The sequence below is a fragment of the Conger conger genome, chromosome 5, assembly GCF_963514075.1.
Source record: "Conger conger chromosome 5, fConCon1.1, whole genome shotgun sequence".
NCBI lineage: Eukaryota > Metazoa > Chordata > Actinopteri > Anguilliformes > Congridae > Conger > Conger conger.
Genome location: NC_083764.1, coordinates 6,588,488 through 6,615,085, shown reverse-complemented (window position 1 = coordinate 6,615,085; position 26,598 = coordinate 6,588,488). Strand labels below are relative to the sequence as shown.

The 26,598-nt window shown below is 49.4% G+C and overlaps 1 protein-coding gene across 1 annotated transcript in view; it reads right to left on the bottom strand.

The window, feature by feature from the left end:
• The window catches only part of utrn (utrophin), a 256,495-nt gene extending 232,298 nt beyond the window's left edge, over window positions 1-24,197 (bottom strand). The window contains exons 1-8 of the mRNA XM_061241585.1: window positions 24,066-24,197; window positions 14,688-14,749; window positions 12,425-12,517; window positions 10,163-10,240; window positions 7,674-7,766; window positions 5,901-6,073; window positions 3,296-3,411; window positions 748-908 (exon numbers count right to left, since the gene is read on the bottom strand). Of these exons, the coding sequence (XP_061097569.1) occupies window positions 748-908; window positions 3,296-3,411; window positions 5,901-6,073; window positions 7,674-7,766; window positions 10,163-10,240; window positions 12,425-12,517; window positions 14,688-14,749; window positions 24,066-24,150 (861 nt within the window). The 5' untranslated portion in view covers window positions 24,151-24,197. The remainder of the gene's footprint in view (window positions 1-747; window positions 909-3,295; window positions 3,412-5,900; window positions 6,074-7,673; window positions 7,767-10,162; window positions 10,241-12,424; window positions 12,518-14,687; window positions 14,750-24,065) is intronic.
• Window positions 24,198-26,598: the final 2,401 nt, after the last annotated feature.

The following is a 26,598-nucleotide window of genomic DNA, read 5'->3' as shown; positions in this document are numbered from 1 at the left end:
CATCAAACAGCACAATCGATGATTAAAAGTACACATCCCCAGGCAAACACACTGTTCACACTGTGATTATGCCGACATATGCCTGACTAACTACTGAAAAATAACAGTCTACCGAGCTTTGAATATGCAAAATATACCATGAAATAAATCCTAGTTCTAAAACAAGTGCAGCCTGGGGGGAGTCATTTAAAACCGCATGCAAATTCCACATTTTCAAATCCCTAACTGTATGAGAAATTTCAGACAGTGTATAGTCGCTTTATTTTGGCAAACAAAAAAAAGTTAATTCCCCCAGTGTACTGTACAACAACTGCACGTAACTTCATAATCTTCAACAGAGAACTGCCAACCCTGATCAGACCAGGGTCAAATACATCATTGTTTTGGATCCTAATACTTTCCTGCACTCCACTGGTCTTGCCTGGTGTAACTGAACCAACCAAGAGGACCACAAGACAAAGTTTTACACTTTCCATTGCAGATTCTTTCACTGGCTCCGATACACCAGACAAGCTCACTAAAGCGTAGAAAAGTACTTAAAGTACTCCAGAACACTTGCATATCTGACCCAGGTCTGACCCTGGTCTGACAACTGACAACGGAGCCACTTAATTGGGACTGTGTTCTCAAAAGCCAGCCGCCAGTTGGCACGGACATCACATGGGGGGTTGCATAAGCGTGCGCACGGTCCAATCGTTGAAGGAGGTCAGAGGTCAGGCCATGGAAACCCCCCCCCCCATTTCTCACCTGACTGAGGACCGCGCCCGCCTCGGGCTCCGCCTTGAAGCGTTTGGGCAGGGCCTCCACCTCGCGGATGTCCTCCATGGTCACCTCCTTCGGCAGGACGGCGAAGAGCGACGTCACGTACATGATGATGGACTTCTTATCGGGCAGCTGCACCGCCACGTCTACGGGACGGAGGGAGGGAGAGAGGAGAGAGAGAGAGGGAGGGAGAGAGAGAGAGAGAGGGAGGGAGAGGGAGAGAGAGATTGAGGGAAGGAGAGAGAGAGATTGAGGGAAGGAGAGAGAGAGAGGGAGGGAGGGAGAGAGAGAGGGAGAGAGGGAGGGAAGGAGGGAGAGAGAGAGGGAGAGAGAGAGAGAGGGAAGGAGAGAGAGGGAGGGAGGGAAGGAGAGAGAGATTGAGGGAAGGAGAGAGAGAGAGGGAGGGAGGGAGAGAGAGAGGGAGAGAGGGAGGGAAGGAGGGAGAGAGAGAGGGAGAGAGAGAGGGAAGGAGAGAGAGGGAGGGAGGGAAGGAGAGAGAGAGATTGAGGGAAGGAGAGAGAGAGAGGGAGGGAGGGAGAGAGAGAGGGAGAGAGGAGAGAGGGAGGTAGGAGAGAGGGAGAGAGAGAGGAGAGAGAGTAGAGAGAGAGGGAGGAAGAAGAGAGAGAGGGAGAGAGAGGAGAGAGAGGGAGGGAGAGAGAGAGGGAGGGAGGGAGAGAGAGGACAGGGAGAGAGAGAGAGGGAGAGAGAGAGAAGAGGGGACAAGAAGAAAGAGTGATAGAGATCGAGGTGAGAGGGAGAACCGAGGAGAGAGAGAGGAGAGAGAAGAGGATGGCGTGAGAAGAGGGACAGAAGAAGGGGCAGAGGGAAAAGAGGAGAGAAGAGGGGAGAGAGACAGAGGAGGGGATGAAGAGAGAGAAGAGGGGAAAGGAAGAGAGACAGAGAAGAGAAGAGAGAAAGTGAGAGGGAGAGTGAGAGAGAGAGAGTGATAGAGAGAGAGAGAGAGAGAGAGAGAGAGAGAAGAAGAGTGAGTGGGAGAAGAAGTGAGAGCTAAATCACAGAGGCTCTGTGGAGATACGCTCATGTACAGGCGAGTTATACAGTATGACGTACAAATATTTTATCGGATCCCCCAGAGGGGAAATTATGCTGTTGTCAGCAAAGTACAAACTTATCATAAATCACAAGAACACCACAGTATATACACACACAAACACCAAGCGTGAGATACTGCTACTCCAGGTATCTTAAAAAAAAAAAAAAAAAACCTGCTACACATCCAACGTCCAAAAACACGAACATGTTATACGCCGGGCTACGGGCGACCACGCATGCGTTCAGGGCGGTTGTGATGTCACACGCTCAGACAAACAGAACACGAGCATAGCAACGGTGACCAACAGGTTCCATCTGCGCACTGCGGGGAAACAACAGACTGAGCGATTTACAAAAATACAATTACAACAGTGACGGCTAAAGAGCACATAATTATAAGTGCCAGTACACTGTCGATCTGCGGTAATTGCTGCCGGGGGCAGACACTCTTTTAATTGAAATTCTAGAGACACAGGTTATGGTTAAACGAGCCCAAGCACTGCTAAATTAGTTTTTCAGTGAATATGACCAGATCACTATGACCGTGGATGGTCGTGACTTGCCCCATTTGCCATTTGCCCTAGACTTAATGTTCATGGCTGTAGAACTGATGCCATGTCAAAATAAGAATCAACTTTACTGTCATTGCACAGAGTATTACATTACATTACATCACATTATAGGCATTTGGCAGACGCTCTTATCCAGAACGAGGTAGAGCAAAGTGCAAACCCATAACCAGGGACAAGAGCGCTGAGAGACCCTAGAGGGAAGTACAGATTCAAGCACTACGAATACAACAAAGATAAGGACTTGGGCCCTGTAGACTAATCTGACTATGAATATCTATAAAACCATTTTTTTTACACAAGGCAACGCTAAAGTAATATACACTTATGTTGGAACAACAATAAACAGCCTACATTGCCAAACAAAAGGAGCAATAAAACCATCCTAGCAAACACTACCCTCGTAATAATGAGACACACAATTGTGAGGACTAAAAAAATAACAGCTAACAGTCAATTAAAGTACATAGTAGGAGGACAACAAAATGACCCAGTAGAGCAAATATTTGTAGAAAAGTGTGATAACGGTGCAATATTACGTGAATTGGATCTTATCCCACCGGTTCTGAAGTTGTTCTAATGACCTTGGCATGCACTTCGTTTGCATTGCATTACATTACAGTCGTTTAGCTGACTCTTTTTATCCAAAGCGACTAACAGTTGATTAGAATATGCAGGGGACAATCCCCCCCTGGAGCAATGCAGGGGTTAAGGTGCGCAGGTCTTCTCGTGGCTACACCGGGGCTTAAACCCCCCCCCCGGGGCTTAAACCACAGACCTTCCAGGTCCCGGTCATGCACCTCAGCCACGAGGCTACATGCCCCCCCCCAGCTTTGTACGTCGCTTTGGATAAAACTAGCTAAACGGCGTTTCCCATTTCCACACACACACAAGTGCAGGCGCGGCCGTACCTTCAGGGTCCAGCAGTCTCTCGATTCCCAGCTGGTCTTTGGCCACGGTGAAGGCGTACTCCATCCTCTCCACCGGGGGCAGCGTCTGCACCTTCTCCCAGCTCACCGCATTGGGCCTACAGGACAAGAGAGGGAGAGAGAAGCAGGCTTCAGGCTTCCGTCACTGAAACGAAGGCTCTCCCAGTCAGACCTAGGCGAAATACATAACTTTACATTACATGTTATTTAGCTGACACTTTTATCCAAAGTGACTTCAAAGTGACCCTCCCTCCCTCCCGTACCCAAAGTGGCTGGCCCCCTGTAACAGTTTTGGTAGTTCTGTTTGTTGGTTCTCTCTCCTTTCTTGGGATAATCCCATCTTAAATATCTGGATATGACCCATGCTAATTGTAATTTTACCGATGAAATGTAATTGGATATGAAATGTAATTGGATATGAAATGTAATTGGATATGAAATGTAATTGGATATGAAATGTAATTGGATACGGTACTGTATGTGCATTGGCCGCTGCTCTGACGTATGTTTATGAGTTCAACATGCAAGCTGAACTCACAGTCACAGTTAAAGGTACAATAGGCCAGATTTTGGTGTTAAAACACTGTTGCAAGATTTTAAATCTCATTCCTATCACTGACATGTTGACTCGCCCTCTGCCTGTGTTTATAGTCCTTAAATTCAGGTTTCAAAAATATGCAGTTGACGGGCCGGCACTCTGTACCAAAACATCGTGTGGCTGTACAATAATTCAAGCTCATTGGTGGAAAATGGGTTCTAATTGCCACAACCAATGGCGTTTCAACGTCAGCGTGTTCACAGAGAAGGGGTTGGATAAACAGTGTTGCGGTTTGAGGGTGTTTGTTGCTGCAATTCCTCCCTTGAACACTAGGAGTCCGAAATTACCTATTCTACCTTTTAGTAAGGGGCTTCCCGATAGCCACCGCTAACCCTGACACAGTCCTCGTTTGCACTTTGAAGCCCGTTTGGGAGCGTTCAAGAGGGCCAAGCAAGCGTGGCTTTCTCTCTCCCGTGCGTGAGAGATACCTCCTGCTCAAATTCCTGAACAAATGAATCAGAAGAAGAGAGAGAGAGGGGAAAAACGAGGGATGAGGGAAAAAAAAAAGAGGCTGGGCGTGGCCTCAGAAATGTTGCCGGGCAACCTATCCCCAAGTTCCACACCCTGAGGGAGGGGCTGGAGAGGGAGGGGGGGGGGGGTGGCGAGGAGGGGCCCCAGGGTATACCCAGGCATGCCACTGTCCCCCAAACACCAATGTCAGACCCGGGCCCCTACTGGGCCCCACAGGGTAGGGGGGTGGGGGTGTTGGAGGGGGGGGGGCACTGTGGGAAGAAACAGCTGCGATGCTACGGCGTTTTAAAAGCTGCTCCGATTAGCACACACGGCGCCAGCTTGTTATGGGACGGCTGGCAGCATGCGTTTGTGTGGAATGCATGAAGCATTAACGTGTGTGTGTGTGTGTGTGTGTGTGTGTGTGTGTGAGTAAGGGTGTGTGTACAGTATGAGTCTGTGTGAGTGGAATGCATGAAGCATTAACGTGTGTGTGTGTGTGTGTGTGTGTGTGTGGGTGTGTGTGAGAGGAATGCGTACAGCATTATGTGTGCCGGTGTGTGTGTGTGTGTGTGTGTGTGTGTGTACAGCATTAATGTGTGCCAGTGTGTATGTGTGTGTGTGTGTACAGCATTAATTTGTGCCGGTGTGCCGGTGTGTGTGTGTGCGTGTGTGTGTGTGTGTGTGTGTGTGTGTGTGTGTGTGTGTGTGTGTGTGTGTGTGTGTGTGTGTGTGTGTGTGTGTGAGGAATGCGTGCAGGAATAATGGCAGTGAGCGATGCCAAAAGCGTGAGAGAACATTCATACTTTCCCACCCGGAGCCCCAGCTGGGGGAAACTCTGCCGTTCACTCGGTGTTTCTCCTTCTCAGTGAACAATGCAGTCGTTTGGGTCCTGAACCCAACCGCAAGCTGCCCCGCACATTTGCCAGAAACCAGAAACGCAACCGTGGCAAAAAAAAACAAAACAAAAAAAAACCACACACAACTTTCCACTCAAACAATGCCAGGAAATTAAAGGAAAGCGGGAGCAATTCACACATGCTCAAATGCACCAATGTTGTGTACGATTCAGGCACCAGGGCCAATTTCCAGCTGCACTTCCTGGCTCCCCATGGGTATTAACAGGAAGTAGCTTCAGCCAATCACCTACATTGTTCTATTACTACCGCCATGATTGGTGGAGCTCGTCACAGTTTCCTACCAGTGAGGAGAAAGTCACAAAAATTCTCAATACATCTAACCGACGGTAGGCAGCCCTGGTCCCGGAGAGACTGACATTTCTCGTCCTTGTTCCACCTGAGCTCGATCACAAGAGTCTGACGGTCGACTGAAAGTCCGAAGACTCTGAATGGCGAGTTTCTTCAGAACGTGATCACCTGCATTCCTTAACACCTGACCAATTAGAACGGATCATTTTTTCATTTAGCTATCAGTTTGGATGGAGCAGAAACCAGGACAGTATGGCACTCCATGGCCAGGGTTGCCTACCCCCGACCCAACCAAAGCTCATCCCAAAGCTCCCCCCATCGCCCCGCTCACCTGAAGTGGTGCAGGACGGCGTTGAAGGCCAGACCGTCGGCCCAGCTGCTGGTGAAGTTAAGCACGTTGACCTGGTCGCACGACCGCGTGGACTGCCGCACCCAGCTGAGCAGGATCTTCTCGCTGTTGGTCTGCTGCAGGTTGGACATGATGTCCTTCATGATGTCTTTGACCTGGGGATGCAGAGGAACCGTTTTCATACACCTTTCACGTACACAGGGTAGCTGGGCTGAGCACAAAAGCTCTCGCCCAGTTAATGCACTGCTCTTTCATTAGATTACATCACATTAGTGGCATTTGGCAGACGCTCGTATCCAGAGCGACGTACAGCTGATTAGACTAAGCAGGTGACAATCCTCCTCAGAAACTTTCTTTTCACCCTTATCTCCTGTACTTGTTGTGAACAGTGGAAAAAAAAATCTTTGCTGCACCTCGAGTCAACAGTCTGTACAGAAATCAGAAACAAGTGGACGTGACCACACCAGGGTGCCGCAAGCCATTTCGGCACAACCACCAACAACAACAACCACAACAATTTCTTGAAGGCCCCTTTCAGTCAGGGCCCTGGGAGTAGTCCTAGCCCCCCTCCCCACCCCACCCCCATCCCCAAATGGTGCCTGTCACTCCCCTGTGACCGTACTCACAGCTCCAGTCTCTAATCCTCCGCACTTGTCATTTCCCTTGCAGGTTTCACTCAGTTTACATCTCGTGAGTCAACACCTTTTGACATCCATGTTTACCCTCTCCCGTTTTATTTATTTTATTTCCGCTTTAGCAAATGGCAGCAAGCGAACGCATCTGCTCCACGCCCTTCTGAAAAGGGCTGATGGGAGATTAGGCGCTGAATAAACAAGGCCGGGGGAAAAGCCCTGTTTGTCTACGGCGTGAAAACCAGTCCACAGCTGGCGCAGAAACGAGGGCCGGAGTCAGACAAAGGGGCCAGAGTCACCTCCCAGGTAACAGGTAACGCACCCAGGTGGTAAAGAGGAGGAGCCACACGACTGTTTGGAGGTACAGGTAGTCGTCGACTCACGTCCGTAATTGGTTCCGACCGACCGGTCGTAAGTGGAACTAGTCGTAAGTCGTAAGTAATTACCTTACATATATTATACTGCGTAATGATATTATAATCATCTTTAAATCATATTTTAACAACGTTCTTTTTGTTCATTATTGTTATAACCAATATACGTACTGTACAGTATCATCTTTCTACACATCACAGTCACGGTCGTAAAGGCAAACGGTCATAAGTTGCATAGGTCGTAAGTCGACGACTACCTGTACTCGCGTGTTGAGCACCAGGGTCTGCTAGGTGTTGTTTTTACTCAGCACCTAATTTGTTCAATTAAAGGTCCCATATTGTACATCACTGCAGTGTACAACTCCTTTATAACCCACACAGCAAGGGAAATCTTTGCCCACAATATGGTTATCCACTATTTATTATTGACTGTTTGGAAGTACTCCGGTGTTGACAACCCGGGTCGTGTTGAGCAGCAGGGTCTGGTGGGTGTTGTTCTTACTCAGCACCTAATTTGTTCAATTACAGGTCCCGTGTTGTAGACCTTTCCAGGGTTTTCATAGCACCTACAAATCGTTTTCCACAGTGTGGTCATCCACTATTTATTATTACAGTTTATTCGACACCTCACCGGGTTAACAAAAAACAGAAGGACCGTGCAGCTCTCCAGGGACCAGGGCTGGAGCCTCCTGCCATGTGATTGGCCCTCTGGTGTTGACGGACAGGGGGGGGGGGCGGAGTCAGCTCACCTGCCAGTGGAGGATGATGCTCCAGATGAGGCCGAGTGTCAGCTTGTGGTTCCCATCCACGATGTCCGTCCCACCGATGTTCACCAGGTCCACCTGCGCAGGTGAGAGAGAGCCGGGTTAACCTCAACCACCACGAGCGTTGGCCAAGAGCCGATTCAACCTCAACCACCGCGAGCGTAGGCCAAGAGCCGTTCAACCTGAGCCACCGTGAGCGTAGGCCAAGAGCCGTTGAACCTGAGCCACCGTGAGCGTAGGCCAAGAGCCGTTGAACCTGAGCCACCGTGAGCATAGGCCAAGAGCCGTTGAACCTGAGCCACCGTGAGCGTAGGCCAAGAGCCGTTCAACCTGAGCCATCGTGAGCGTTGGCCAAGAGCCGTTCAACCTCAACCATCGCGAGCGCAGGCCAAGTCTGGCTCCACACTGGGGTTAATAACACTAATCCCACAGAGTTTATAACCCAACACCGGCGTTTACGTCACTGGTGCTCAATCGTGTGCCCTGGAAGCCCGAAAGTATGCAGGTTTCCCTCCAAACACGACATTACACGACATTACATCACAGTGATTTAGCAGAGGCTCTGATCCAGAGCGACGTACAATAAAGTGCAAATCACAACCAGGGACACGTGCGCTGAAGACCATAGAGAAAAGTACAGTTCTAAACTCTTAGAGTGAGTCCAAGTCCTATCACGACACCAGCTTATTTCACTCATGAACACACCTTCAACCGGAGAGGAGGGAGATAATTAGTGAAATCAGCAAGTGACCCCCACGGCACATTATTGCACACCACTGGTTTCAGACCTGGGTCAAATACTTAACCGCTTTTGATTCAGATACTTTTCTGTACTCGGTTGAGGACCATGTAAGGCAGCATTTGCACTTTTTGAGAGTATGTCATAGGTTCCAATACACCCGACGAGCTCCGTAAAGTCTGGAAAAGTATCCGAATCCAAATCAGTTATGCGACTGACCCACGTCTGACTGGTTTATGTCAGCCCCATGGCACACCATTGTCACCTGACACAGGAGCATTGAATGAGGAGACATCGCACTGCTAGACAAGTTTAACATTAAGATAAGGGCCGGGCGGCTGTTGACAGTTCGGTATCTGATCGCTGTAGAGAGAGTGGTATAATTGACAGTTTTTTTTTTTGTTTTTTTTTCCCACCGACCTCGAGATTCTGGCCAAAGACCAAACAGCCAGACACGCGTGGGCTCCGGAAAACGATCGTTCAGGCGATGTGGGGGAAACAGGAGCGAATACAACGCGAACTGCACGAACGCATCCCACAATGCACCGCGAACGGGTAACGTGGACGACGCCTCGATCGCAGCCGCGACGGCTGCTAACCGCTAACGTTAGCAGGGAGGAGGAAAAGTTGGGTGTTGGTAAAAAAACGGAGGGCAGAGCAAAACAAAGTGAGGATCGTGCTTAAGGGCGAGGTTAAGGACTGACGACGGGTGACCTTTGCCTCACGTGGCAGTTTGGTCAGGGACGGGGGGGGACGAGGGGGGCTCTTATTTTTTTAGGCAGGCACAGAGCCAGGACACCTCAACCCACGATAAGAGGGGTGAGAGAGGAGGTGCTCAGAACGGCATTGAGCTCCCGGTCACAGAACTCTCTATCTCAGCGGCCTTGGGGGTATGGGGGGTGGGGGGGGTCTACACAGGTTCAGCTCCCCCCGCCCCCCCCCCCCCTAACGGCCAGCCTTCGTGCGAGTAAGGCTTTCTGCAGTCAGGGTTAGAGCTACAGGACTGCAGGGTCCAGTTACGGGGGAAACAAGGCACGCGATGCGTTTTACCCCGGATTCCAACAGAGCCTGGTGAGCATCAAGCTCAAATCAGCGCCCGTGTTTTTCATAGCCGTGGAATTAGGAGTCAGGGTGTGTGTGTGTGTGTGTGTGTGTGTGTGTGTGTGCGCGTGAGAGAGAGAGAGAGAGAGAAAGAGTGTGTGAGGTGGGGGGGGGGGGGGGGGTAGGAGCCAGTTCATGATGGAACACGTGTCTAGGCAATTCCTCCATGACGCAGCCTGTAGGCCTCGTGGATAAGGTGCATGACTGGGAACCGGTAGGTCGGTGGTTCAAGCCCCTGGTGTAGCCATGATAGGATCTGCAGAGCTGTCGGGCCCTTGAGCAAGGCCCGTTAACCCCACATTGCTCCCTGGGCGCTGCACTATGGCTGCCCACTGCTCCTAAGTAACTCGGGGTCAAACGCACAGGACAAATTTCCCCCACGGGGTCCAATAAAGTATGTCTTCTTCTAGTACTTCATAGAGCCCCCCCCCCCCCCCCCCCCAACTGCCAATATGACATAAGATAGCCAATGGCAACATAGAAACCTTACAGCCCTCCCACACACTCCCATTTCCCCACACACATCACCTTCCTGTTACAATAGTCAACCAGCTCAAAGGTTTCCTGTTGAAACCTCAAATGAAACCTCAAATGAAACCTGTGTATGTCCAAGACCTGGTGTGCGGATACTCACGTTGTTCTGATGCAGAACTTGGAGGACGCGGTTCACGTTGTTGAGGGAGTGCACGCGAGTCGACCCCCGTTCTTTGGGCTGAAAAGGGAAGAGAGGAACGAGGGAAAAGAGGAACGAGGGATTAGTAGGAGTCTCGGGAGCTGCACAAATCCAGCCCTAGCGGGGGGGGGGAACGGGCTTTCCGTAAACGCCATGGTAACAAGATTACAGACAGCGGACAGGCCTGCAGTGTAGTCCGACAACAACGAGCTCTCTTTTTCTGTCCGTTAAAAAAAAAACAAAAAAAAAAAACTACCAAAGATTAAATCCGGTCTTTTTGTTCTCGGTTCAAGCTTTGTACAGTCAAGGTCCTGTGAAGTTCTGACATTTAATAACGTTTGGATAATGCTTCCGTTTGATTCCTTCGCTCAAATTCTCGATCGCAGATGTCTTTCTGTCGACCTTCGCTGTGAACGTGCACAGCTCGCCTGAAAATACGCAGGCCTCGTATAAACAAAGTTTATGAAACCATCAATCAACCGCCGGGATTCATTTTCCCATCGTAGTGTACATATTTACACACAGCAAACGACCAGGTGGGTGTGCATGTGTTCAGGATATTCAAATACCCATTATTTGGGTTTTTCCTTCACAAACCCGGCTCTCAACTTCGACAAAACAGCCCGGGATTAACTCTCGTGCAGTTACACAACTAAACATGCATGTCAAACTGAGAGAGTTCATATAAAATTAATTGCCAATGCCAAAAAGTAACAGTGTCAGAAGGGAACACCAGGGACAGGGTTTTGTTCGGACATGCTGGGTGGACAGCGTGTACAGAGCGCATAGGAGGCTTGTTTACGCCACGCTGTGTACAAGTGCTGTGTCCAATTCTTCTCCCCTGGAACGGTGCGTGTTTTAACACGCCTCTTACACAGCGTGTGACAGGCTGCAATCCACACGGGGCTTATAGACATGCACATAAATTATTAATGTGCAAAAAAAAAAAAAAACTAAAATAAGCACTACCCCAAGACAGCCTAGACATTTTTTGAGTTGCCAATAGAAAATTTGTAGCAGTGGAAAAACTGCGAAAAGGTTTTTAAAAATAAAAGTTTTATCATTAAGTGACGGCTTGGTACATTTGGTTTTTTTATGCCATCGACAGCATTTTCGTAACCAGGAGACACTTTCTGACAAACAATGTGGCAAAGCCAGTCCGTGTGCCCTGCTATGGGAAAACAGGTCCAGCCAGACAAGGAATGAAATTACGTTCGTCAACGCATTGTTTCAATTAATACCTTTCAATTAAAGGCTTTCATCATCATCTGTGAACATACTTTAACCTTTAAGACCTGTCACCCATCTGATAGGCTGCTAACCGCCATGCACAGATGACAGTCCATTTCTGACTTGCCTGCTTGTCTTGTTATTTTGACACACAAACAGACAGGTGCCAGGTCGAGGTTGTTTTTAATGGTTATTTTTGGGCGGCAGAGAACCATAATGGTTAGGGAATCTAGTACTTAGCCTATGTTGATTCAGTACCCTCAGTAAGCTCAGACAAGCCTTCACTAGCTGGTTGACCAGCTCATACCCAGCGAGACCAGCTTTTGACCAGCTTGACCATGGTGGTTGACCAGCTCATACCCAGCTAGACCAGCTTTATGACCAGCTCAATTTCCAACCTGGTCAAGCTGGCATACTTGGATTTTACCATAGTTGGAGACCACCAGTGAAAATGCTTCTATTTTGTATTCTTTTCTCATTTAAAACAAAATTGTTAATTACAAACTAGGCTATTGTAGTTTTGTAGTATTGGGTGCATCCCATTTTTGCTTTAGTGGCAACATGCACTCAAGCTGACCCCACACATTCGTAGAAAACCTGATGATCCACATTATCCCAGCATTATTTGGCAATATTCCAAAGAGCATCTTGTGATGTTACCGAATGCTTGGCTTTTGTCAGTCTTCAAGTGTCCCCATAATGAGGTTGAGGTCAGGTGATTTAGACCGCACTATATATCCAACTGTATAAATGGAGATATAGTAAAAAATGCAAAAAGCTAATCGATAAGACTGTAATGTTATATAATGTAATATATTTTTGAAATGGTTAAATGCGTGCTGCCTACACAGACGCTGGGGTGAGATCCTCAGAAAGCCTTAGCCAGGAAGCATCATGGGAGTTATGAAGCCATCAGGGAGAGAGGTGGGTTCAGATTGGACCATACCGAGGCGGGAGGGGTGTGTTAAAGATATTAAAGAGGGCGTGGCTCACCAAGACACTCCCGGTGAGCCCTTCCAGGAGATCCAGAAGCTTCCGGCCATCTCGGAGGTCGGAAAACATGTCCTTGATGGGAGGCTTCCCCGCCTGGAATCAAACACATCACATCAAAGGGTCAGCTTCCACAATGAGTTCAGCTTCAACACAGAGCTTCAGCTGCAACACACAGAGTTCAGCTTCAACAGACACTGAGTTCAGCTTCAACACTCAGTTCAGCTTCAACACAGAGTTCAGCTGCAACACTGAGAGTTTGGCTTCAACACTGAGAGTTCAGCTTCAACACAGAGAGGTCAGGTTCAACACTGAGTTCAGCTTCAACACTGAGTTCAGCTTCAACACTGAGTTCAGCTTCAACTCTGAGTTCAGCTTCAACTCTGAGTTCAGCTTCAACTCTGAGTTCAGCTTCAACTCTGAGTTCAGCTTCAACTCTGAGTTCAGCTTCAACTCTGAGTTCAGCTTCAACAGACACTGAGTTCAGCTTCAACAGACACTGAGTTCAGCTTCAACAGACACTGAGTTCAGCTTCAACAGACACTGAGTTCAGCTTCAACAGACACTGAGTTCAGCTTCAACTCTGAGAGTTAAGGCCAGTTTGGTTTATACTCTGAGCGACTGGAGTGCGTTTGTACTTTTTGCTGAGGACAGCGGCCCTTGTCTATGTCGGGCAGAAACAGAACATTTGTGAACGTTCTGCGATTTCAGTCGAGCGACACTCTGTCTCTGGAGTACAAACAGGCCTTTAAGCTCCCCGACTGAGAGTTACGTTTCACCACTCCACCACTAGATCAGGTCAACTCTGCCAATCGACTCAGGAGCACGAAACCAGAGCAACCAATAAACATCAAAGTGTTACATCAAGTAAACCATTAACAAGACATTTAACATTATGCCAAATTCAGTTGAGTTACGAGAAATCTGATCAACCAAATCAACCAATTAAATACAAAACACACAAATGCATGAAAAACAAAATCATGAGATGCTGCCATTGGGATTACTCAAAAACAATAATTCTAACAGGAGGCCCAGGCAGGAGAAAGGTCTTGATGACCTGTGGTGACACCACTCTGTGATTCTCCATATTCATACCCTTCTCTTTATGCTTGCCCTGGCTATTCGCCATTGAAAAGGTCATTCCACCATGGTTTCACTGAGAGGATGAATTTTCAAACTTCCGCTTTCAAATCCACTGCCCTTTTTTGACCCAAAGAGAGGAAATAAGGGCAAAAATAGACATTTCCTCCAGTGTGTTTTGTTTTGTTTTGTAAAATAGGGATACAGAGTGTGGGACAAACTTCAGCTACTACTTCTATAAATATCTCAGATACAGCATCGCCGCAACCAACCAGAAAAAGAAAAAAAAAACAGCAGCTCGGGAACAAAACTTTCACACGAGAATGACTAAAGATTTCTTGGCATGAAATGCCCTTGTGGCTCTGGGACGCTTGGTTCCAGGGAATTTCGGAGCTCTTGGAGATGGGAGTGCTGGCAGTCCGTCCGTTTACCATCGAGGCAGGCACTCCCAATATCCGAGCTGACTCTTAAAATGGCAATGAAATAACACCGTTTGCTTGACTGCAAACCAGGTTTTCACGCGGCTGGAAGTCATGTTTACGGCCTAATGTTGCTTGAGCACAGGCAGGCCAAAACACCTTGCTGGCTGTACCCAGAGGAAGTCAAGCGCTAACATGCACCCAGGGGGTGTCGTAACACGGGAGGGGGGTGGGGTGGGGGGGGGGGGCCCCGAGGCTGGCGGGAGGACTCAAAAGGCCCAGACTAAAAAGTTTGCTTTGGGAAGGGGGCCCACAGGGACACAGGGCCCAGGATTTTGTGCTTCACCCCTGCTCGTCCCCTCCCCTGCTGCAGCCCACTGGAGCCAGAGGAGCTGGTCTCTGTGCCCTGGGGGGCTGTGGGTAAAGTCTCAGACCATTGCAGCAGCTTGTTAGCGCTGTGGCGGTAACCACGTGTACCGTTAAAAATAACCCATAATAATGCGGACCAAAAGCTTCACCTTAACACTGCCATAGGCCCAACAATGTCTTCATAAACCAGACAGTGTTGTAAACTAGTAACAGGAGGGTTCATGAACAACACTGAGCTATGGTTAACTGTCAACCTTTTAAACAACTTTTTTTGAACCAATCAAAGTTCTGCCATCCATGGAAACCCACAGTGATTGGTTCCCCTCTCTCGCTACTTTCTACCTGAAACATTATCGCTTTTTTGTGGTGGTGTAAAATTGGCGTCGTAGTGTTACCTTGCTGAAGTGTGCGTTGATCCATTTTGTGAAAGTTTTCTTCTGTACAGCATCGTGTTCATCTGCACATAAACAAAAAGAAAGCAAAACACAGGTCAGTTTGCTAGGACTTATGCAGACGGTCGAGGCTTGAAATACACCGTGAAACATAATTTAAAGTTGGCATCTGAATCACAACACTGGCTTTGTATAGCTTGAACATGACTAAACGGCACTTTAAACTGTGACGTTTGCTTCTTGGTTCAAGTATAGTGAAAAGTGGCAGCACCCATAGGAGCTGTTATACTTTTGAAATATAAGTCCTTCCCTTTTATGTATCCAGTATAGTAGTATAAAATAGCAAGCTCCTCTTTAGCAGTTTTACAAATGGTCACCGGGTCACAGCAAGCAAAAAGCTAAGGCGAAGCACACTATGCTTGTACACACCTGAGCAGGCAAACAAAGCTACCTCAAAGAAACATTGTTATTTAATCCAGTCATATTCATGGAATTGTGCAGCATCTTAATTTTTTAATAAAGACGGGAAACATCTGAAATTGGAATCATGCTATTTTAAAAATGATTTTTTAACATGGGGCCAACTGAGCCATCTCTGAAATGTAATTTGTGTGAGAGGCACAGCAGGTATGCTGCTTTGATCTCCATTTTTCATTACTTTTTTTTCGCGAGATGGTGAGATGGTGTAACCGATAGCCTGACACCCCCCACCCCCCCAGCCGTTCCCTCTCCTGTCAGCCGCATCATGGTCAGTGTACTCTGACGGGACAGCCCTGAGGGGGGGGTGCTCATTAAATCCAGCCCCTTCATTTCGGAGCGCATTAGCCCCTCCATGGCCCCGCAGACAGGCCCCTGGGGTACGCCCACTGGGGAAAGTTTGTTTTGTACGGCGGGGGAACGGTGAGAGAACGCCGCTCCACGCCGCTCGGAATCGGGGGTTAGGTAAACCGCGGTGGACCCCGCGTGGGTCAGAGGTCACGCTCACCCGCCCCGGGGGTCGTCTCCTCCTTTGTGTGCGACTTGCGTACGCCGCTGGCGAGGAATGTTGGGAAATAAAGGGAGGAATTCGGCCCCCGGGGCTCAGGGGAGCCCGTGTGGAGCGAGGGGGGGCACCCCGCCTGAGGGGGGGTGGAGTGACACCGCTCCCAGAGAATGGGGGAACAAGAATGGGCACACACCCCTTTGTCATTCCACCGATCGGAGGTGACCGACGAGGCCATGTTTCCTCCATACTGCTTCCGTCGGTCCCAGGAGGTGAGGGAAGGAAGGTGAGCAGTTTTCGAACCGTCACCAGGACAGGGGGTGGGGGGGTGGGAGTGCCCTCCATGGGGTCACTCGGGGGTCACACCCAGGGCGGGAGAATCCCACCCTCCAAAAAAAAAACACTCTCGCACCGGTGAGCCGGTTTTACCTTGGGAGAAGGGGGTCAGAAGAAAAACAAGATTTCCCATCATGCCCTAACCCCTGGGCGAGGGACCGAGTTCACCGAAGCACGCCGAAAGGTTAAAGAGTAACCACTGATGTCTCCCCACCCATTTCCTCCACAGCAATGATTCACGCACCTCCACGTCGCCGACCTGTTTGTCTCCCACAACTGGTTTAGTGGCCGTGAGCTCGCACACAATTATCCGCCCAGCTGCGAAAGGCTTTGAGTTCCACGCCACAGGAGAACAGCACACACCGGGGACTACATATCCAAGAACGCATCAGATAACAGCCAAGTGTAACCTATCCAGTACTGCTATGACGATAAAAAAATTAAACTATGACCACATAAAAAGATGGACCCTGTAAAGAAACAGGTTCCCTTCCTACACGCCAACCAGGATGTTTTCTACTTGCCACTGTCACCACTGACTAGCTTGGTAGGGGCTTGGGCAAGAATACACGCTGAAAAATTATTTGCAAAATGAAAACCATGGAGCTGCCATGGAAGCCCAGTGCAGCAGCCTGCCAAAGCTCAGCTGTGTGAGAGACGCAAACAGGAACAGGAAACCCATACAACCGAGTACTTGGAACTGTACTTCCCTCTCGGGCCTTATAGCGCACTTGTCCCTGGTTATGACTTAATTGTACGTCGCTGTGGATAAGAGTGTCTGCCTGTGAGTCACCTCCTTTCACAAAGCCAAGGCCAGCGCGGTCAGCCACCTTTTCACGCTCCAGGGAGGATCCTCTTTCGGCATCCTGGACCGGTGACTGCACCCACGCATAGTGGCAGAAGACAAAAACAAATTCCCCCAGATTTTCCACCTGACAAACAACTAATAAATCACGGTATATGGCAAAATGGTACATGGTTGGCATTTATATGGCGCCTTCATCCAAAGCGCTGTACAATTGATGCTTCTCGTTCACCCATTCATACACACACTCACACACACACCAATGTCGCCCAGGGTGAGTTAGGCTATGCGTGTTCACAAACGAGACAAACTGAGCTCCATGAGGAGGAGGAGGAGGAGGAGGAGGAGGAGGAGAAGGTCATCGACGAAGAAAATGGCCGCTCTCAGCTCAGAGCCCCTTATCCGTGCCACGTTCCCGAAAACACAATACACTCGATTCATAATTCATAATTGCGTTTCGCTACCCCCCCTGAGGAAAAATGCCATGCTCACAGAGCATTTTTTGTCTTTTTTTTTTGGGGTTGTTTTTTTCCTGGTGAGGTGGGTGGGTTCAGTGAATAAAGCGTCCATCTAGACGCCATGGCAGCCAGTCAGCTCACTCATGATCTCAGGCCGTGATCTCCACCCTCCTCCAGTTTTAACCGGCTTAACACCTTAATCCCCAGATGAAGGCCCAGGAGATAGGACGGCTATGTGGACCAGCTGTTAAACGACAGGAACTGCGCCAAAAGGTACCAGCCCCACCAGTGAAGCTGCCTCTGTAGATGTTTGGTTACACTGTGAAAGGGACACTATGCAATATAAACGGCCAATAAATGTGGCTTTGGTATATCTTCATGTTTATAGCGGTCTGCCCCATCATCTACAGCAAGCGAGTCTTGCATTATGGGCAGACACCGATTAAGCCTAGCCCTCAACTAAATTCAATTTTGAATGGATATTCTCCATACTGAACTCAATTTAGTCCAGGACTAAGCTTAATCTGTGTCCGTGGAACCAGGCCATAATACAAGATCTGAATGTTGTACGTAAGGCTGTCTACTATACAAAGAGGCAAACATTTTATTATAATTAATATTACTGAATTATTACACAATGATTAATCATGGTCAACACTGACCCAGTGCTCTGTTCCAGGTAATAATGTTGTAACAAACTCCAAAGTGCAAACAAAATATCACTATTTTCACCTGATTTAAAAATGGGGACCATGGCAGCATTTCTTTTTATTCCAGTGAGCACCACAACAGATTGGTGCTTTTCACCATCACATTCTCATATAATTGTTTTGGTAATTTTTCCTCCAGAGGGTGGCGAACACTCTGGTTCTGGGAAAGGGCTCTCTGGGAGGACACAAAGAGAGCACAAGTGCAAAACTGCCAGGATAAGGTCAGGTGAAGAAACATTCAAAAAGCAGATGTCAGGTAAAGAGATGGATTGGGTTGTGTATCACGCAGACTTGGGTCAAATATGTTACCGTTTTATATTCAAATACTTTTTCCTCGATTGATCTTGCCTGGGTGCAATTGAGCCAAGTGAGTATTTCATAGGTTTCAATACACCACGTTTTTGGGCCAGGTCTGGTACCAGGTGGCCTATCTGTGTTGAAGGAAATCCTCATCAGGCAACTGCTATCGTGCTACGTATTTACTACTTATCAGCCACATCTGGAACGCTTTTCGTGGGAAACCAGCATCATAAAGTAGGTATGCATCTTAGACAAGCTGTATGTGCACCAGAATCTACCAATTAGCAGCTCGACAAGCTCCCTAGCTGTTAAATAAGACGTGCTTTGTTTCGGGGTGGAGGGAAAACCTACAGGACAGTAGACCTCCAGGAACAGGGTTGGGCAGCTCCGGTCTAATCTGATGCAAGATAATAGGCACTTCGGGGGGGGGGGGGGGGGGGCGTAGTGTCACATTCGACCCACATCAACGACAGCTGGGGGCTGGTTGTAAAAAAATCCCCACAGACTCTCTGTGGGGCTTTATCTCCACAGAGAAACACAGGGGAAAGTGGACTGAAATTACGGGTCGTTTTATAGTCACAGGATTCTTCAGCTACTTTATCTTAAAAAAACGCTACTTTGTTTGGGGGGGGGAAAAAAGCTGTGCGTTGGCCAGATATTTTCCACGTAGCATTTATAAAACTACGCTGGGACAAGATAAGCGCTTACAGGTGCGTAAACAAACTTGGTGCCTTCTTGAAGCGCGCACACAGATATTCAGTATTATTCCATCAGTAGTGCGGGGGTGTGCGCTACGCAGACCAGCGCTGACGCAGACCGGGACAATTCTCGATGCACAGTAAAAGATAAATAAAGACATTTTTTGGAAAACATCCGTGATCAAAAGGGCCAGTAGTTCCTGACTGGCAGGCAGTTTCAGGCCCTGGGCTGCTGATGGTTCAGCTGTGCCGTTACATAAGTGGGTGAAAATCGAGGTCTTATTTAGGCAGATAAACAAACAGGCGGTTAGGAGGATGAGCGCTGAAATGTAGTCTCTAGGGGGAGGGAGGGAGGGGGGGGGCAGTGTAAGAGGAAAATAATGTTGTGCTGAGCGCAGGAAAGAGAGATTACATCAGGAAGGAGGGGGAAAACAAAATCCCAGAAGCCTTTTCTCACGGCTCACTGCGCTGCTAACCACCGGCTAAAGGCCTGCTCAGGCCTGGCCTACCAGCGCGACTGCGCAGCTAATGATAGCACGGCTAATGATAGCACAGCTAATGATAGCACAGCTAATGACCCGACTGTGCAGCTAAACACCGGCTAAGGGCCCGCTCACCGGCTGGGTCGACCAGCCCGACTGCGCAGCTAACGACAGCACAGCTAACAACTGCGCAGTCCGTCTGCGCTGCTTAAAGACGCTTCTGGAGTCCCATCTCCAACCCGCCGGGCAGAAGGCCCGTCCCCACTGCCTGTCCTCATCACACACCCCGCCAAACGACTGTCCAGAACTTTCCCCATCAGGAGGGGGGGGGATTCGTTGAGCGTTGAGTTTTCCATTCTTCGGGGCAAAGCTCATACAGGCCTGAAACGGGGCCCTGGGGCTTTCAGCGATGTTCCTGGTTCCTGCTCCATCTCAACGTATAACTTTCATTAATGATGAGGCTTAATGAACGCACGTGACCACGCGCTGGAGGTGTTTCCCCCAGCTAACACGAAACGTTCCCACCACGTTGCTGCCATGTAGTATCGATGTTGTAACATTGATGAAACGTTCCAGTAACACTGGGACAACATTTTTGCGTTTTGCTGGGTCAACCGTTTCACCATTCAGGCTCTGGACATACTTCTCAGGCTTCAGAATTATCCATCAAACTCCTGTGATCAAGTCTGGATGGAGTGAAAAGCAGAAACATCACAGGGTTGTGTCTGCCTGTGAACCCTCTTTTAACCAGGGCTGCGTCCCCCTGTGAACCAGCACTGTGTACCCCTGGCCTACAGGAGTCACCAGGCCTGTGCCACATACACACACAAAATATTACAATCGCAAATATTCCATGGTCCATCTATCCATCCATTATGTAACCCGCTTACTCCTGGTCAGGGCTAAGGGGCGGGGGGGGGGGGGGGTTCTGGATCCTATCCCAGCATGCATTGGGCGAGAGGCAGGAATAAACCCTGGACAGGTCGCCCTATCCATCGCAGGGAATATTACACAAGGTGAGGGTATAAACAACAAACAAAAACAACAACCCCACAAGTCAACAAAACCAGTCCCGTCAGATGCCCGATCAAGGACTTTAAAAACATGCCGTAAAACGTTTAGCAGGTTTTCTTCCCCTTTTCTTTTGGAATTGGAAAACGTGCGAGCCACGTTGTCCCCGGCTCAGCACTGCCGAATAAACCCTGTGCCGTATCCCCGCATGCGGGATGCGGGGAATGTGCAGAATCCCAACCCCTTCATTTCGGATGCATTCCTCCCGCCGGTCGAAAGTCGTGCCCCGGCTCGCCCGACAAGAGGTGTTTTACGCACAGCCCCGGGGATTTGGGACTCTGCAGAGCAAACGAGGCTTTGTCGGGGGAAGATTAACCCAGATCCCCACTTAGTTCTTCAAAACAAACCATTTGCTTCCTAAATTAATGTTATAGGTCTAATGAAGACGTGTGGAGACCTTGGGGCGGGGGTGGGGGTGGGGGTGGGGGTGGGTGTCACCTTCTGAGATCCTGGGAGTTGGGCGGCGCACAGCTAGGTGCCGGTAAGTGATTAATGTTCCCATAGCAGAGAACACGGGTTTCAGTTCCCGATTCCACGGAGATCTGACAGGCAAAACGATGTTCAAACAAATTGGGAAACGTTTGCAAACATCTGTCGCAGAACAGGAGACGCGTTTTGCTAAATGTGCACCCTAAGAGAACGCAGTTCACGTTCTTGAATTCTCCCCGAAGACACGTGATAAAAAAATGTTTTATCAAGTACGCCGAAAATGACACAAATGCAAAACAAAAACACCCTTAAACTATGCCATGAATGATTTATGGTCCACAAAGCAACACGGGTGTTGGACTTCTCTCTTGAATTCCCAACGTCTCCCACGGGACCCAACATTCAGGTTAATTGAAAGATATTGGAAACATCTGTCGCACAACAGAGGAAAACGCTTCCACAAACAGGTGCCACGAGTGATTAATGTCCTACAGTGTAGAGTTCGACACAAAGATCTCACCGAAGACGCAACACGGAGCCGGCAAATACTCCAAACATCTGTCGTTTAACGACCCAGACAGACCCTGAGTAAGATCTCACTAAGCAAGATGAAGCAAAACAAACACCACAGACTTTGAAAAATAAAACGTAACCGTTCCCGTGAAACTAACTTGCACATTTCTTATGCATGCAACACTGCAGTCAATAAACAAATTAAGCCAACACAGCAAACACAGCAAAAGTTCTGTTTGCTTTGAAAAGCAAGAGAACAGCAAATCAATTGCGTACCAAACAACATATTTTTAAAGGCTCTCCTCAGACTCTGAAGTCAAGAGAGTGACAAGACACTGTGAAAATCCAAAGTTTCAGCAGACAACCATGCCCATCCGGCAGCTGTCCGTGTCCCATTACACGACGCAGAGGGCTGAAACGGTGCCGGCGCGCTTTCGGAGATCGCGGACGGGGCATTTCGACGGCCTGCGGGCGCGGAGCGTTACCTCGGAGTCTGAGAGCGCGCTGTGCCATCTCGCCCCCCCTGGTCCTCCACCTCGGGAAAAAAAGAGGTCGCGAACCGGCGTGTGAGAGAGAGCGAGAGAGAGAAAAGACGTGAAGAGGGACTCCCTTTCTCTCCTCTGTCCGCACTCACATTCTAACTCCTCCAAGACTGTCTTTTCTTGTCTTTTCTTGACCCAAGGAGCAGCAAAAGAATGCAACCCAGGGAGGAGGAGGAGGAGGGAGGAGGGAGGAGGGGGTGGGGGGGTGGGGGGGGCTGCCAATGAGAGAGAGCTGCAGGCGAGTCGGGTGGGCAGTGCACTGTGGGATACGTTGTGGTCCGCTGGTGGAGGACACAACAACCTCCTCCTCCTCCTCCTCCTCCTCTGTAGGGGAGCTTGTGCGTACAGCCGGGGCGGTAGCAGACACACACCTGGCCCCCACGTGAACCGGCTGCCAAACTCCATGGCAGAGGAGGTTCACCGAGGCCAAACACTCGGAAGAGACAAACCCAGTCACCTGCCTACAATGGGGCAAGCCTAGGGGAGCGCCACCTGGGAAAACCGGCCAAATAAATATTTAACTATTGAGGGTACACAGCTGGTCAAGTTCTTCCAGATTCTTCCAATCCTCCCTTTCTCTTGAGGACAGGAGGATTTGGCCAGTAACAGAAAACTGGGCTGTATTGGATGATGTCACAATGGGTTTTAAGAAGGCGCATCCGACTGGAATGTTTTCAGAAGGGGGCTGACCAATCGGGTGGGTCTGTGAGAATATCTGTGGTTAATAGAAGAGAAAACATAAGAACTCCCTAGGATAAGGACATCAAATTACCAAATTAATGTGTAACAACACACTGGAGTGCCACGAAAGGCGGTCTCCACGGCCACATATATGATTCGGTCGCAGAACCTCGGCCTATCGTGGAGAAAAGTTTTGGGAATCGTATAGTTTAAAGCATTGCTTCAGCTCACACTCAGCAAGCCTTGAGCCGTTGTTCTTTACACGAGGCTGTCCCGCTAATCCGCAATGCATCCTTCTTCGCCCGTTATGATGCTACACAGCTGAAAATGTGTTCCCGTCGAACTTTTTCGGAAAAAGAGTTTGCTCGGCAAGTTACACCGGGAGGTCGTCGCGGAAACAAACACCAAGAACAAAGAGGAGGAGGAGCCTTCGATTTCCATCACGCGTTATTGTCCTTCTGATCCCGCTGACCTTTCACGAAAGCCAGACAAAACACGTCTGACGAACCGGCCTGTTCTACCAGGTGCCGGAGTGGCTTTCTGGGGTTTTCTTAAGCAGTGAAACGTCCGGGAAATCTCGAAATCCGAGATCTCGGCGAGGGAGAAAGAGGACACGCGAAACAACAAACAACGGCTCGCCAGACGCGGGGAGTCTGGAGCCGTCTGGAGATAACGCCGCGCGAGTTTTTATTCCAAAGTCACAAGCAGAGCCGCCGTCTCATCAAAACAATAAATAAACAAACTAAAAAACAAAAAAAAAAAAGATTTCAATCCTTCCGGCCCTACGGCAATGGCCCCGAGTCTCAGGCCTCGATCTGAGCCACCGCCCCGGCGGTCCTGGGACCGAGGCCTGCGGGGCCCAAAACTCAACAGAACCACCCAGGAAGAGCGTCTATAACAGGCAGGCTGACAGTCAGCCACCCTGTTCCCGGCAACGAACCCACGGCAACGAACCATGGCACACCCCAACCCAGGAAGCACGCACACCTGGCTCACCCAACCATAGAAAAATCCCACAGGCGCATTGCAAACATGGATATCTGCACTAGCAACGACACGTCTTTCAAACGGAGGGCTTTTGCCACATCAGTGACACGTTCCAGTGATGACGAGCACTTCTAAAACGACCTCCCCGGCTCTCTCTCTCTCTCTGACAACAATAGGAAGCGCCGGGCGATATTTATCTTTGTCCACGTGCAAGAGGGTTATCGCCATCGATTACAGCGGTCTCACCCTGCAAGATTACACAGCGGTCGCTGAGGAGATCAACACCAACAACGAAGCAAACAATCACAGGCCCCGCAACTCACTCGCTTAACTGCGCTCTGCGACAGGAAACAGGAAACTAGGCTGCAAGCGTTCAAGTCAACTTACCCAACGCGGCAACGACAACCGCCTGCTTCCCCTTCTGTTTGGAGGGACTGCGCTTTCTCCACGGCAACCACTTACTGAAATTCATAACGGAGTAGTGTAGTTGGGAAGCGCATCGGAGCGAGTGATGAGCGAGCGAAGGCTAGAGAGGAAGTCGATGCTACAGCTGACCGCGGGGCATGATGGGAGTGCTTATGTTTCCTGTCGGCAGACGGCTGTGGAAACCACATGAAGGGATGCTGGGTGGTACGGGCCCACGTCAATCAAACACTCGCACTGCAGAGGCCCGTGCCGGTCTGGGGGGGAGTGGTTACAGTAATGTACAGTACTGACCTGATCCAGCAGCTACAGTAATGTACAGTACTGACCTGATCCAGCAGCTACAGTAATGTACAGTACTGACATGATCCAGCAGCTACAGTAATGTATAGTACTGACCTGATCCTGCAGCTACAGTAATCTACAGTACTGACATGATCCTGCAGCTACAGTAATGTACAGTACTGACATGATCCTGCAGCTACAGTAATGTACAGTACTGACCTGATCCTGCAGCTACAGTAATCTACAGTACTGACATGATCCTGCAGCTACAGTAATGTACAGTTCAAATCCTAGGTGGAGAACTGCCACTTGCCGCTCTTAATAATATTGAATCAATTACAATATCCAGTACAAACGCATATATACTATTATACCTATAACTGATTATATTGCAGCTGCACTTTAAAATCTGTGTCAGGCAAGGATGAGGCAACTGTGTCTGTTGGGACTTTCTGAGTGCAGGCCAGTGGTGAGTCAGTGATGTAGCGTCACAAAGCCAATACTAAACCGGGCCAGTGTATCTTTTTTTAAAAAGTGGTCGGAGTGTTATGGTATGGGAGGGGTGAGGCTGTAAGGAAGGCGTTAGGTTGTGGGGGAGGGGCTAGGCCGCTTTTGGCAGGGACAAGACAGTCGGACAGTAGGCCACCAGAACCAAAGTCCCCTGGACGCACGGGAGTGAAAGTGAGAGATGTGTCCTGCTTTTCTGCGTAAATAACCTCCCCCACCCTGGCCCCGCCCAACATCACCACTGGCCTGTACGTTCCCCGCTAACAGCCAACCAAGCGCAGGAGACCCAGACACACCGCTATCCACCCCCCCCCACACACACCGTGGGAGGAAACCAGAAGGGAAACTCCGCCGTGTACAACTGAGGAAACGGCTTCTGTATGAGGAAGGAGGGAGGGGGGAGGGGGGGGGGCTTCTTTTTTGGTTGTTTTCACTCTTCCTTTCTCTTCCTCCCCCTGGATCTGATAACGGCCCACCGCCCTTCCCCTCGCCCCGGCAGGGAGAGAAAGAGAGAGAGAGAGAGAGAAGGGAGAGAGGCAGGGAGGGAGAGAGAGAGGGAGAGGGAGAGCAAGAGAGAGAGTGACTGAGGGAGAGAGAGAGAGAAGGGAAAGAGGCAGGGAGAGAGAGTGAGTGAGAGAGAGAGAGAGAGAGAGAGAGAGAGAGAGAGTGAGAGTGAGAGAGAGAGAGTGAGTGAGTGAGTGAGTGAGGGAGAGAGATGATAGGTAGTGAGAAGAGAGGATAGAGTGAGGAAGCGAGGATAGAATGAGAGAGAGACAGAGGCAGATATAGTGACACAGAGAGAAAGAGGAGAGACAGGGAGAGAGGGAGAGAGGGAGAGAAAGAGCGAGGTTGAGAGGAGAGAGAGTGAATGAGAGAGGGAGAGAGATGGAGAGCGGGATCCTCTCCCTGACCCCAGAGAGGTGTGCGGGTCTCGGGTAACGCCACGCACACTCCCACACACAGCTGGGCTCTCTCTCCTCGCCGAACACGCCTGTCTCACGCGTGTTCAACACATGTTCGTCCTGCACTGGGTGCGGCTGCTGCAACCCCGGTATATTTAGACTCGACTGCTTTTTACTGAAATTTGCCGATTTATCAACGCTTCCCAGCTACCTACTTTCTACTCTGCGTTGTCCTGCACTTAAATAGACAGGAGAGGTGCCTCTTCACCATACTTTAGATACTTTTCTGACATGACTTCCAGTGCGTTTCTTTAACTGCTTCAACTGCAGACTACACTGCTTTCTCTGAGGTCAGTTGTTTGACAAAATTTGTCGATAAATCAACGTTTACATTTCCTAGCTAACTACAATTTTAACTCCTCGTTGTCCTAACACTTTAATAGAGGGGGAAGGTCGTTTTACGGGACTTCAGACACTTCCCTGGCATGGCGTCGAGTGCGTTCTAGACTTCTCGACTACACTGCTTTCTCTACCTGCACACAGAACGTAAGCGTCCGCCATTTTGTAACATGCCCACTGCTGGTCACTTGACATTCTTTGATGATGACTGGCTGATGAATGTTGGTCCCAATTCTAAGGCGGGGGGGAGGGGGGGGGGGAGCTTGGGCCTCCGCCCAACAGGTCCTCAGGAGTGCAATGTCCTTCTTTAAAGGGAAGGAAACTTCACTCGGGGCAACTTCACAGGGCCAAAGGGGGGACACGACCGGAGAAATAAATCAAGGTAAACACGGATAGCAATAACC